This window comes from Thunnus albacares, chromosome 5 (genome assembly GCF_914725855.1).
Source record: "Thunnus albacares chromosome 5, fThuAlb1.1, whole genome shotgun sequence".
Taxonomy (NCBI): Eukaryota; Metazoa; Chordata; class Actinopteri; order Scombriformes; family Scombridae; genus Thunnus; species Thunnus albacares.
The window spans coordinates 29,975,273-29,990,014 of record NC_058110.1 but is presented as its reverse complement, the minus strand read 5'-3'; the positions used below and the strand labels follow the sequence as shown (position 1 = coordinate 29,990,014).

Below are 14,742 nucleotides of genomic sequence, written 5' to 3'. Positions count from 1 at the left end.
CTGAGAGTGACATGGTGTGTTACATCATGTTTTACGTGTTGTCACAGTTTGCACAGACAGAAACGGCGTTATTAGTTAGTGGACAGAAACCAAAGTAAAGCTTCGTGTTTGACTGTAACGCTCTCTTAAATTTCAGTGTGTACGTGTGGATGTTTGTCATGCCTGTGGCGGTGGTGTGTCTAAAGAGTTGCAACTATTGTGTAACTGCAAGCAAGCACTGCTGGTTTCAGTCTTGCTCGAATTCCAGTCCTGAAGTGTTTGAGCGTTCGCGAGCCGAAGGAGGAGAGGCGGACGGACAGGTTTTTCTTTGCATTGTGGTGGGGAACTTTTTTTTTTTCCCTGTCATGGAGGCAGAGTTATGTAAGAGGGGAGAGTCTTCCCACCGCCCCTCTCTGTTTTTGTTTTTCTCAATGAGCCAATGTCTCCCTGCCTAGGCCTCACAGCCTGTCCAGTAGGCCCCTTTCCTGGAAACATAGCCTAGCAGAGGCCACTCAGGGGCATGCCTGCGAGGTGGGAGGGGAGGGAGGGAAAGGGGAGGACGGGAGGGGTGTGGGTGGGTGGGTGGGTGGGTGAGTGGTGGGGGGGGGGGGGGTGGGGTGGGGGTTGCTCTTCCAGCAAATCACATGATTGTAGACCCTACAGTCCCAACCCTACATGAGGCTCAGATGCTGCAAGCAAATTTCAACAGCTAGTTTGTCATCAAACATGATTGGATGTAGCTAATGCATGGCAGAGTGCATGAGGCTGTAAGTAGACGCTGTGGATTCCCAGGTGTGAAATTTGGAAATAGAACCACAAACGCCTGATGGATGGATGTGTGTATCTGTGTGTGTGTGTGTGTGTAAGAGAGTGATATGTTTCTTTTGCCATTTACGTCAACATCAGTACAAGTTGATGAACCGTTTGTTTGTGTAGAATTTGAGATCTTTTGGAAGTTAATTCACTGTAATTAACTCTCTAAATCTTGGGGACAATCATAGTTGTCAGTGAATTTAACAGTTGATTTATGATAATATGATTGTGTTTGAACAAACAAGTCATGTATCTGTACGTGTAACAGATTAACATACAGTGGTTGGCTTATTTTTTCTAAGAAGATGTCCTTGAAACATCAGCAATAGCAGAATGCTGTTTTTATTACTGTGGCCTACCAAGAACTGACTGTTTTAATGAGCGGCAACTATAAAAATCATTAAATGTGTTATTGAACTGTAAACAAACAACTCCTCTGCACAAACACAATAAACCACGGACATGGTATTACGAGCTCTGTATGTCAGGATTATTTAAGAATAATCTGATTATGTCTTGTTTTCATTCTTTCACTTTCTGTCAACGATTCAACGGCGATGAATTTCACGTCCCAGGTTTGAGACGTGCAACACTTGTGATTTATTTCCTCTTTCACCACGTGTTGTTTTTACGTGCTCGTGCATTAGTTCTGTTGATTGATGAAAGATGTAGTTTTTTTTTCTTCTTACTAGTATGTTTGAAGTCACGTGTTTTTTTTCTAGGACAGATTTTTCCAGGGGTACAACTGGGGGCCTCAACACCAGTTGACCCCTTTTGCTCTCTTTCTATCTGTCGGTCTGTCTGTCCTCTCAGAGGAATGCAACTTTACTAGAAGAAGAAGAAGAAGAAGTAGAAGAAGAAGAAGAAGAAGGCGAGACGCACAAGAAAGCAGGCAAAGATAATGAATTTCAAGTTGATTTAGTAAACAGTGGCATCAACTTTAAACCACATGACATTTTCCAGCTGTGCGGTCCATACTTTTTGTATATATTTTTACACAGATCTGTCAGTGCTGCCTTAAAATGTCAGACACCAGGAATGCAAACAGCGGGGCCATTCTTGTTTATGTCTTGCATTGTGGCCACTGTGGGCACTGGCTGAGCTTGTGGTGTAATGGGCCCACATGTGTTTGGAAAGGGGTAGACAGATCTCAAATGTGTAGTTATTTCTTGTGTTTGGAATGGGTAGACACATCTAAAATGAGTAGTTATTCCTTTATTAACAGGTTTTTTTTTTACTGTTTCTCTCTCGTTTTCTTCAGTTACGAAGTCTTGTGTATGTATGAGGTTCACTGTATCTTTCATACGTGTGTTTTATGTGCTAAAAAAGACAGGTAATATCTTCTGTCACTTAATTTCACATCACAGTTGCTGCAGGGAGAGGATCACTGTGATTTACTGAGAGGATTTTTTTTAACTTCTAGGGGATAAGGAGGCACTGCAGAATCTCCATGCTTTAAATATCTGGGGACCATGTTGCCTAACATGATGTCAGACCCACTTCTGTTTATTTGCACAAGGTATAACAAATGTGTTGTAGCTGCAGCTGCTGTGTGAAAAAATGATTATAAAATGCTCCTGTCTGCAGCTGAGAGCAACTTATTTTAATTAAAAACAAGAGTAGCAGCAACTTTTTTGCGCAGCTTTTTCAAATTAATCACTGGATTTAGACCTGAGTAACACTACTTGTAGTCTAAACAGAGCTGATTTAATATTGTGATTGTATTTTTACATGATACAACCACTCCCAGCAACCAGTCTTATGTTAATGTAACTGCATTAAAGGCTGCGTGTATTGTTTCACAAATGCTAGGTGATTGCCATAACATAAGTGGTTTCCCAAAGCAAAATCCCCCAACAATTTTTCGGGGCAAAACAGTTTCTGGTGTTTTTTTTTTTTTTTTTTTACAATTATGTCACTTAGGGGAAGCAAAAGTGAGGGAGAGAGGGGGAGAGAGAGAGAAAGTGAAAGGAGCCTGGGTCACTGGTTTCACTCTGTCCTCTGTTACCTCTACACATAAAGTACTGATGGACCAAGTGTTTCTTCCAACCAAACCCTTGTGATGTGGACGTGTTCAGTGAAGGCTGTGTGAGTCTTTCAGACGAAGGAAAACTGGAGAACATGCAGTAACATGTAGGTATAGCTTGACTATAATTTCAACTGTAGTATTTAAATTGCTATTATCTACAAAACAGAAGTGATACCTCGTCAGTAATGCACTGTAGACATGCTATATGTTTAATGTTCGTGACTGGATATATAGGCTTTTTTTCAATATTAGCCTACTGAACGGATGTCATACATGTCAACAGTTTCTTTTTGGCTTTCTTAATCAGAGGGTACTATATCGCGATTTTTACCGCGAATTTTAGGGTTATTGTAAAATAAAATGTGCGAGTAAGGTAAAAATGGCGACTTCTGGATAATAGTCCATCACCAGGTACTGATAATGCACCTATTTTGGGGTAATTAATTACATAATTAAGGCTAATAGTTAATTGTTTATTCAAATTGAGTATCAGTAAAATAAAAAAATAATTTAAAAAGATAAATAAATGCAGATTACAAACAATATCTGCAGATAATAAATTATAACAAAAAAACAAACGTGTTCAATGATAGCCTCGCGTACAATTTAAGATAAAAAAATATAAAAATACACTCTTTGTGTTTATTTATATGTTAATTCGTCCTCCGTGGCCAACATTTGTTTATTTGTTTTGTAAATAATTTACAAACAACGTGATGTCGTTTGTAAAAAAGCAGCGCTGGAATGTGTTCGGAGCGGCGCGTGCGGGACGGGGAGGAATGCCTTGGCCACGCCCCCCTCTCCCGTGCGACCAATCCGCGCGCGGCGACCGTTTCAAGGCACCCGCGGAGTCCCAACCGTAGAAAAACAAAGCCTCGGATAACAACTAAACTAACGTTTTACACCAAACTTCGCACGGGAATCCGTTTTTTTGTATCGAAACCGACTCTAGCGATCGATTCTCGGCGTTTTTCGTCGCTCTTTGAGGCCTTTCGGGCGATGTTGTTTATCTGTAGTAAGGGGCGGCTTGAAACCGCCCTCCCTTGCCCCATTTCCTCGGTTGTTTTCCTTCTCTCGCCTGGATTCTCCATGTTGTTGGTGCAAAAGTGAGGACTTCGCAGCGACGGGTGAGGGGGGCTGCTCGGCGATATTACCAGTAACTGCTAATCGTAGCGGTAAACCAGAGACGACGGAGCTCAACGGGTCTCGAATAGCCTCCAAAAAACATCCAAGTGCCTTGCCCCCTCCCCAGGCGGACCTCGGAGAGAAGAACAAGAAAGCGGCGGGGAATAAAGAAACCCAGGAACAAGATAAACCCCACTCTCACCGAGGACTGGTTTACTGAGGCGGATGACAAGTTAGCTCGGTGAATAATTGAGTCGACTTGTCCATAAAACCCAATGAGGGATGCCCATCAGTGCTCGGGGACAGGATTTGAGGATTTTGAGGGCTCCGTGATTGTCAGATGGAAAGTTCTGTTATCACCCAAGTGCAGAAAGAAGACGTTCAAGTGTCACCGAAAACAGGTGAGGCGGGCCTGTGTGTTGTGTATGTTACGGGGATGTGACTAACATCTGCCTGGAGGGGATCGGTATTAATTGATTATTTATTTAATTTTTTTTTTGAATAATGATCAGAAAGCCTGTAGTGCGCCCATTTGACAGTTGAGCGCTGCGGACGCTGGTTGAGCGCGGTCTGAGGCGCATTGCCCCCCCCCTTCTCCTCCTCCTCCTCCTCCCCACCCCCTCCTTTTTTTTTTTTTTTTTTTTTTTTTTTTACATTTACCAAACAGATCTGCAATATTAATCTCTAATCACCATATAATACAAATCAATACAGTCTGAAAACAAAATCATAATATGCGTTCTTTAGTTAAAGCTATTTTGCGCAGAAGCTGTAACATGAGTTGTTTTTCTTCACTGATCACCTGCAGATCAAACATAAAGAGCACTGTTGGGGATAAAAATATATGATTTAATAATATCCAGCACGTATTTTAATATCATTTCGTGGCCCACCCTGCTTTAAGTTATTCTTATGGTGTTGAATAAGAGCTCAAGTTTAAGTTCACAGTCTCCATTACGCACTGGGTTTGCCATCCAGGGCTTAGCTATTGTTGATCCTGTTTTTGTCTCTTTTTTTTTTTTTTTTTTTTTTTTTTTTTTTTGCAGTGTGGCTGCTTTACTGTGCAAATCTCTGCCGCTTCTCAACATGTGGTGTTATGATTATCACTACCTCAGTGGTGTGTGTGTGTGTGTGTGTGTGTGTGTGTGTAGCTGGTGATCATGGCCAGCTTTTCCCAAAACCAAGCTGCCGTGTATTTATGTCTATCAGGTTCCAGCTTGTTTGGCACCATCCCATATCCCACTACTACCAGGTAACAGCGTGAGGAGCTCCTGTCACCGCAGGCAGCACTGTAGTACAATGTAAACCACGCTGTTTTGTTCATTTATAAACTATGGTTTGGTGTTTTGTTCACATTTTGGAAAGGGGGGGGGGGGGGTGGTGATGGTAGTGGTGGTGGTCACAGATCAGTGCGCCTCAGTAGCGTTAAAGGACTGCACTGTTTCCACGTTTATTTATGTTAAACAGTGAGCAAACAAACAACAGGGTCCGCATGAAAATCATGACACATATTATAGGCTGCTAGGTGTAAAGAGGAGTAGAGTGGCTGTGGATTATCAGAGGTGAAGGGGGTGGGAGGGAGGGAGGGAGGGGAGGAGGGGGGGGGGGGCTGTATAGAAATACCAGGTGCCGCGGTATTGACAGCGGAATGCACAAACACACCCCTCTGCACACGCCCATTGTAGCGCCGTTTCAAAGATTTCGTTGTTTGAACGCTTTCCTTGAGCTTAAAAGAGGCTTTGCCCATTGATTCTTGCTCACCTCTTGGTTATTAATGTCGTGCATGTTGCATTATTGCAGGTTTAAGTCACATATGGCATCCTAGATTTCTCATTCTGTCACTTATAACCTCCCCCCCTCACCCCTGTAGCATTAATCTGCTGTTATCTTTCTACCCTTTTCACATGCAGGGGGAGATATAATGTATGTGTTATGTCATACATTGCCCAATACTGTCTTCCTTCCTGTGGGAAATCAATAGGCTGAATAGCAATCAGGATCCACATCCATGGGTTACAAATCATGTGGATTGTATTGAAAGGCTGTTTTAATATCCTGAGAAATGGCGCTGGACTAATGAAAGGCTTCTGTTTGCTTTAAGGATCATTTGATCCTTTAGAGACAAAGGATCAAATGAAGATCCTTTGTCTCTTAAACATGGAGTTGTGTAACACTGGTGTGTCTGCATTATGTCTTCATAGCCTTGAGGGTCAGCGTGGACAGTGTAGTTTAACAGGAGCAAAACGTGTAAATGTGCAAGCTTACAGTTAGCTAGCACACTTTCTGACCTGTTTATCAACAGTTCCTCTTTCTAGTAAGAAACTCAGTGTGTTTTGCGATCCACCGTGACTCTGTATCGGTGGGTATAAATTCTGCATCTGTTTGCAAGTCCTCACACGAAACACACTAGAGAGGACTTGCATAGCTAAGCTGAGGCCCATCAAGAATGTTTTTTCTCCCTTTTCTTCCCACAACGGCACAAGTCTTGTATGGGGCCGGGACACTCTTTGGTTACAGTGGCTGATCAAAGACCTGCACTGAGCACTGAGGTGTGACTGCGTGTCCGGCTCACTGACTGACTGCGCTGACTGTCAGGCTCCTTCTGGCCAGCGTCAAGGCTGCCAGGCAGCCCTGAAAGGTCTCGGGAGTGTAAAATGGTTGGAATGTTTTCTGTCTGTGTTTTCTGTTGAAGGTACTGCTGAAAAGTGTGGGTTTTCCCGCCCTCTGTGATTATATAACATGTACCAGCCATTTCCAGCAGCAGCAACAGCAACAGCAGCAGCAGCAGCAGCAGCGGCGGCGGCAGAGGCAGGCGCATTAAAAACAGATTTCATGTGCAGGCTGTGTCATCCCTGTAGACAGATGGATGGTGCCTTTAGGATAGGGGAAGCTCCTTTTTATATGTTACAAGCAACTCACACTTAATTATGTGGAATTTCCTTTACAGATTAATTGATTTTTTTTAATATTCCTCTTATTTTTTCTTCTCTGTTTATATCAAGATTTGTTTTGTGGGTGTGTGTAACAAGAAAGATTAAAATAAGGTGGAGCTGACATGGGTTGTGGTGTGTAAGTCAAGGCCCCACTTAGCGTTTTCCATGTCGAACACATGCAGTTTTTACTTGGTTTTTCTCATGAAAGTCTCTCTTTCTCTGCGCTGAACAGGCCAGGTGTGCCGGTCTGCCCTGAAACAGCCTCGGAGTTGTAACATCTTCAAAGCACTCTTCTGTTGCCTCCAAGCTCAGGATGGCCCCAAACCACCTCCACCACTACCACCGACTTCCCAGCAGGCCTTGCTGGAGTCACAGGAAAATGGGGCGGTTGTCAAGGTAACTCTATTCTTATTCCAGCAATATTTCACACACCAGCAAAAACAATTTGAGTTCAAATCCTGCCTTTTTATTTAAGATTTCACTTCCTCGTCGCACCTACGCACACCACACTGCCATAAAAGAGGCGGTGTTTGAATAGTTAGGCCATCTGCAGGAATAAACTGAACATACAGTCGTAAAAAAAGTGCTTATTATTGTCTGCGAGCGTTAATTTTTTTCTAAACTTTTACAACTGCGCACTAAAACCACTACTTCACCTGCTCTGAACATCTTGAAAGCTAACTGCAACTGTCTGCGGATACGGAATGGCTTTGATGTTCGCACTTGATCCTGCAAGGAAGATAAGAACGACAGAGCGACTATCAATCCTTTAAGCAGACAGAGAAGCGCGGGGCAGAGAATGGTGTATTGTGTGCCTCGTAATTGCTGAGGTGGAGAAAAAAAATAAAGCCTCGAGCGCCCGCTGCACACGGCTGGCCACGCCGGTGAACGCTGTCAGCCTGATTAGAGCTTCACTACTATGGAAGGGGGCATTTTAATGAGATGCCATGTTTGCTCACATTGAGGTGTGTCCTCCAGCATCAGGAGCAAACAGGAAGCAGCATCTGTAGGGCCTGGTTATTGTCTGGCAGGCTCCCACTGAAATGAAAGCGAATTAAACATCGGCGCCGATGGGGTTATGTTGCATCATTCTCATTGTTTAGTTGGTGGAAGAAGATTGTTGTTGCTCATGGATTGTATTTTTCTCACTCTTAATTTGTCTTTCTTAATAGATAACCTACTTTTTTTTTTTTTTTTTAAGAATGTTTTTAAATTATTCTTTAATCTTAAATAGACGGGACAAAGAAAAAAGGGAATTATAAAAGTAAAATGAATAGAATAGAGCCTGAATCATATCATGTTATCCCCTTAACCCCACCCACATCAGCCCTCCTGTCAGACTCCTCCAGACAAAACAATACAAACTATAGCCTAATAAATTCTTCACACATTAACAATTAATACTGAGAATTCATAGCAGAAAGTCATCAACAAACAAAGAAATACAAGATAAGAAAGACAAAAGACAAGAAGACAAAAAAAACAAAACAGCACGGTGGATAACAGATAACCTACTTATGTTATGTAATACATTAATAATTCATTTCACTTTGCTCATAATGAGCCTAAAATGAAACAAAATCAATAAAGGGGAATCTGAAACTTAAGATTATATCACGGTAACATGTTCTCCCCCGCAGCCTATGGAGTTTAACAAGCTGCTTTTGGGGGGAGTAAAAATGAAAGACATAAATATGCTAATTCTAAAGATACGCAACATAGAAGCTGTTACAGGAAATAATTAAGTTCCACACATACGAACCTCTCTAAAAACTCAGTCTTATCTAATTTCCCAGAGGTATAATCAAGTGGCCGAGCTTTGATTTTCATATGAATAACTGTACTTTTGGGACTAATCATGAGCTTTAGACAAAATGAGCACAGACTAGATAAATGGTATAGGTGTATGTATATGTGTGTGTGTGTGTGTGACAATACCATTAAGAGTGTGTATTCTCCTCAGGCGTCTGAACCCACCCTCCTCCCTGAGGTGAACGCCCAGGACCAGGGGAAGATATGCGTGGTCATAGACCTGGATGAGACCCTGGTGCACAGCTCATTCAAGGTATTAAAAAACAAAACAAGCTTATCTTTTCTTTATTTCAAGCATTTTTTTTTTCTAATTTTGTTGTGTTTAGCATTATAGTTTGACCAGGCAACATAGTTATACTGATGTTATTCCAGTGAGAGTGAGAGCTTCTTCCAAATGACTAGAATAAAGAACATCTTTGAGTAACATGAGGTAAACTACTGTTTATCCAGGTTTTATATATATATATATATATATATATATATATAAATACATACTGGCAGCCTGTAGAAGTGGTGCATTGGTCAGATTCTGCTCTGATTGTTTATTAATCAGTTTCTTTACAAAAACCATCACGTGTGTGCAGAACATCAAGTGAATTATATTCTGTTTGTGTAGGCTTATGCACTGTTATTTATGGCAGCGATGTGGAGTCTGGTTCTAAGTTGTTATGTAATGCCATGTGAATGTACACACACACACACACACACACACACACACACACACAGAGCGCGGCGGCTCATGTGAACGAGCAATGCCAACCATCTCCCTCTCTCTCTCTCTCTCTCTCTCTCTCTCTCTCTCTCTCTCTTCTCCCTCCAGCCTATTAGTAATGCAGACTTCATCGTGCCTGTGGAGATAGAGGGGACCACACACCAGGTAAACTACTGTGTGAGTGTGTTTGCTGTGGAAGGGAGGAGGAGGAGGAGGAGAAGGAGGAGGAGGAGGAGGGGTGGTGGTGGTGGTGGTGTTTGTGTATGTACTATGTTGATGTGTTTGCAGCGGTTGCTGAGCTGAAAAGGGATGGGTCTTGTAACTGATCAGCCAGGTTTTTTTTTTTTTTTGCTGTGACGGGTGTACGGAGCCCTCTACTGGCCAGATGTTGAACAAGGACTCACAAGTGGAAGCGGATGCATCAGCAAGAAAGATTTTTTTTTATAAATAAGTGATGTGCCGTTCGTATTAATGCCTCTGTGAAAGAAGATGTCGGAGGAAAGGCTCGACTAGCATCGTACACTGGACCTTTTGTTCAACTTGGGGCGTAGAGCTACTCAACTATTCAACATGTGGAAATGTGCTTAACTCAGAAACGTGATTCCTGGGGACCCCCCGTGTGCTGGTAAGGAATCTTCTGTGGGCCTCTGCCTGGTTCAAGTAATCCAGGATAGGCTGGTTAACACTGGCACGGCCTATTCTTGATTACTTGTTTCAGGAACGGGCCATCAGCAGCTGAACGGATGGAAAGAAGAAGTTGGTGGTACACGTTTAAAGAGATTTAAATATTCCTGTAACTGTTTACTATGGCTGCAACTTTTTTATTTAACCTTTATGTAACCAGGAAGTCTCTTGAGATACATTATACATACATTATTATAACATTCATCATGAAACTTATTTATTGTGATGCTTGAATGTTTCCAGATGAAGCCTAGTGTGCATAATAAAAAGATGTAGTTTTGTCAAGTTCAGAGCAGACTCTACTGATACTGAAAATTATCTATTTAGGTGATTTGTACTGATAGCTGTCAGAAACAGGAAGTTTAGTCTTTCCTCATATTTTTAGTGAGTCGCATCCGGTTAAGATGAAGTGAAGAGTTCTTGTTCTAGTGTTCAGTATAAAACACAGAGATGAACGATAGATTGTGTCTAACCTACAGAGTAATGAGTCTGTTATATACATTTGAAGGGTGTCACTTTAATCTAAAACAGTTAGAAATGTGGACTGAACAAGATTTTTTTTCTTTCAGCAAAAGGAAAGTCATGAAAAGTTGAAAAATAACGAAAAGACAACCTTCAAACTGCTTTTTTTTTTTTTTTGTCCGACCAACAGTCCAGCACCTAAACATATTCAGTTGATTGTTATACATGATTAAAAAAACAGCAACTCTTCACATTAGAGAAGCTGGAACCACATAATGTTTGGCCTTTGTTTTTAAAATACGACTGAAACAGTTAATCAATTATCAATTGTTGCTCTTTCCTGACGGTCTTGTTTGTTTTACAGGTGTATGTGCTGAAGAGGCCGTACGTGGATGAGTTCCTGCAGAGAATGGGAGAACTATTTGAATGTGTGCTGTTTACAGCCAGTCTCGCAAAGGTATTGAAACAGATCCTGAGATAGATCTTCATATTTTATTCAGCACTAAATATCTTTTTTTTTTTTTTTTTGATGTGCAATGTAACGTTTGATCTATCAGATGTTGCTCCTCTGTTTTCTCTTTTATAGACGACCTCTTCCCTTCTAATTAAAGCCTCGTAGTTTGTTTCTTTTGGATGTTTTGATGTGCGGTTTCTTAGCTGTTTGCAGTTTGAGTAGCGTTCACATCCCTCCTTGTCCCTCACCTGCTCCCCTACCTGTCGTCTGACCCTCCTTCAGTATGCAGACCCGGTGACGGACCTGCTGGATCAGTGTGGTGTATTCCGGACTCGGTTATTCCGGGAATCTTGCGTATTCCACCAGGGCTGCTATGTTAAAGATTTGAGTCGTCTGGGCAGAGACCTCCACAAAACCCTCATCCTGGATAATTCTCCTGCCTCCTACATCTTTCACCCTAATAATGCTGTGAGTTTTCATCCGATTCTGTCAGCTTTCATGTTCCTCCTTGTGTCCAAAACAGCTTTGACGATGGTGACAAAACCTGCTCGTAGACGTTCAGGGACAAGAGTTGGTTTAAAAAAATGGCGGTGACATTGTGAACTAACAGAACTACTCGATTGATGGATTGATGGAACTTTTTAGTGCTAAAACAGACAAATTTGTTTTGACTTTGAAGATTTTCTCCAGCAGCAGCAGTCTGACAGTCTGAGATCAGCTCTTAATAGATTAATAGATCACAAAAAATGTAAACAAAAGACATATTTTCATAGAGTTTAAGTAGCTGGCAGGCAAGAGTTTTGAAAGATTTTCAATCACAGTAAATGTTTTTGTGTATTCCTATCTCCTCCTGATTTGTTGGAATGTGAACTGGACACGTACGACACGTACAAGACAGATTCAGGACTGATTAAAATAGTACATCTCTATATTTCTATAAATATACAGCACGCACCTCTTTTGTTCAGAACAACTGCCCGGTGCTGTTTATATGTGTGAATTATTTTTAAATCTGCGGTGCATTATAATCAGCAGTTTTGTAAGTGACTGTTTGTTTTCCTCAGGTTCCTGTGCTGTCATGGTTTGACGACGTAGATGACGCTGAGCTGCTCAACCTTCTGCCTGTGTTTGAAGAACTCAGTCAAGCTGACGACGTTTACACCCGGCTGGACGAGCTTCGCGGACATTAAGCTCTCAAGGGATCCGCTCAGCTCCTTTTTTTTCCCCCCCCAGAGTTCCTCTTCAACTACAATAGAACCGTATATATATCAAGAATAGAGTTTTCGGATGTTCTCCTCGCCTTTGCACAAAATCATCTGTTTAGAAAATTGCATTAGCGTGGGGTTAAGGAAATTCCAAGCCTGGAAAAAACACACAATGGCCCAGCTGAAACTATATAGATCGCTATTTGAGGCCTTTCCTCTGAACCTCAGTGCTGATAATATTGACAACCACTATTTGAAGGCACTAAGAGAAAGAGTGGGGAAACAACAACCAAAGCAGTCACACATCACAATCACTCCAGTTAGTCTGAATATTAAAGTGGTTCTTTTGCCAAAGCAGAAGCCTGCCTGCCCTGACTTGACTTTTGGACGTTGTTTTTATTATTGTGCCTTTTATGGAACAACAACAACAACAAAAAAAAATAACATCAGCTCTTTTTTTAAAAAATTTCCACCAGATTTTATACATTTATTGATTTCTTTTTATAGGTTGTTTTATAAGGAAATCTATTTTATAAATGGTGAACATGGTTCTTCTATGCAACCCAGTTCTGTAATAACATGGACAGTACCTCTCAAGTAGCAAGTCAATAATTGCATTCAGCAAATGTAAACATTAGCCTTATTTTACCTGTAAATGAGCAGCAAAACAAAACTGTATTTTACTTATTTGTATTGTATAAACATAATTTCTACAAAACATGCAGATATACATCATTAGTAATCAGATTGATATTTGATATATTGGTTTTAAGTTAAGTAAACAGGGCGAAGTCTTTACTTTGATGGTCCGTTGAAAGCAGACACACTGGAATATGTTGGCACATAGGATGACCATAAAAGCCACAGTTTTCAGTCTAGGTTTAATAATAGCTTGTTTGTTACTATGTTTTTTTTCTTTTATTACTATATGACAAACAACTTGCACTTGTTTTATATTGACAGTGCTGAAAGTAAAAAAACAAAAAAACAACAAAAAAAAAAACAAAAACTGTGCCTTTTTGAAATTTCGGACAGAGAATGGTGTTCTGCCTGAACAGAGATTTGTAGGCCTACACACTCTGAGTGTCATGCTGGGCGTGAGAAAACACTGTCAAGAGCAAGTGTAATGCCATGTGGCTGTGGTACTTGCAGTGCAACACTTGAAAATATCAGATCTGATTTTTTTAACAATGTGTGCGTGTTTTTTCTATATTTATTGGCCAAAACCTGTATTGTCCAGTACTTTCGTAATATGCTTCACATTTTTTGTATTGTAATCCATTTGCCTACTTTGAGGCTGGCCTTGTGTTTTAACTGTTTTATCTGTGCCTACATAACATAACACGTTTTGCTGTCAAAGTTCATGGATAATTCAGAAACTTAGCAGTTCAATCAAATCAACAACTACATGTAAATCTAAGATTCAGTCATGCAAGAAAAGTTTTCTTCTTTTTTTTTTTCATTTTAAATTCATTACAACAAATATTTTGTTGTTTTGGGGTATGTTTCCTGGGTGATATGGTTTTTTTTCTTATGATGTTTAATGTCTGATGCAATTATTGCCTGCATGTTAACAAGTAAAATATGACAATGAAAATGTACCAGTTGTGATGACCAAAAGTATTTGTTTAGACAGTCACAATTTGTCTTTGTGTATCAGAATAAATCAAAAGCTCATTTTGTCTACCTGATCTGACCAAAACTCTAAAAGACAATGTGCTACCGATTTTTATTTTAAAATAAAAATTGGTTATATTTTACTTTTCTTTGTGTGTTTTTCTCCTCTGTGACACAAACATCCTGCGTCATTAGTTGTATGTTCATATCCTCTTATACATCACTTTAAACCTCATTTAAAATCATTAAATCTCTTCGTTTTCAAGACATAACAGTCAAGTCCTGATACATTTTATCGCTAATACTTTAAACAACTTCAATCTGAGACTTGTATAAATTCATTGTGGTATTGTTACTTACAAAAAAACATCTGAATACCTCTTCCACCAGTGATAGTATATAACAGGTACTAATTTATTAGATCCATATTTATTTCCATAAACAACACTTAAGTCTAAATATTAAGTTAAGTTTAAGTAAAATATACATTGAGCTGTTACGTACTCTTTCATAACTTCTTGCATGCACTATGCCTCATTAGTGACTGACTTAGTTTACACTCCTACACACCAATTTGCATCAGCCCTGAATTTATTCCAGTATTATCAGAAACATATGATCAGAATCCGTTAATTAGCCAAGTATGCAGCATATAACGAATGTGTCTTTGCGTTTGCTCCCACAAACACAACATAGAAGAATAAAAATATAAAAAATGAAACAAATGAAAACAAAGTAGTAGTAAAATTAAATGTAGTTTTGAAATGGGATATAAAACTTGAAATGAACTGTTGACTGTACAAAAGAAATATGGACAAAGAAATGATATGTATGAAGGTGACAAGTGCAAACATTAAATGTGACGTGTGCAATAAATAAATGATGTAACATTGGAGGTTGAATGCAATGTACAAGTC

At 40.3% G+C, this 14,742-nt stretch overlaps 1 protein-coding gene across 1 annotated transcript; it reads left to right on the top strand.

Moving 5' to 3' along the window:
* Positions 1 to 3,649: 3,649 nt before the first annotated feature.
* ctdsp2 (CTD (carboxy-terminal domain, RNA polymerase II, polypeptide A) small phosphatase 2) lies at positions 3,650 to 13,968 on the top strand. The gene is made up of 7 exons (XM_044350767.1): positions 3,650 to 4,347; positions 7,112 to 7,275; positions 8,843 to 8,944; positions 9,512 to 9,568; positions 10,914 to 11,006; positions 11,286 to 11,471; positions 12,068 to 13,968. Exons 1-7 carry the CDS (start codon positions 4,287 to 4,289, stop codon positions 12,191 to 12,193), a joined length of 789 nt encoding a protein of 262 aa, XP_044206702.1. The 5' UTR covers positions 3,650 to 4,286; the 3' UTR covers positions 12,194 to 13,968.
* The last annotated feature ends 774 nt before the right edge of the window (positions 13,969 to 14,742 follow it).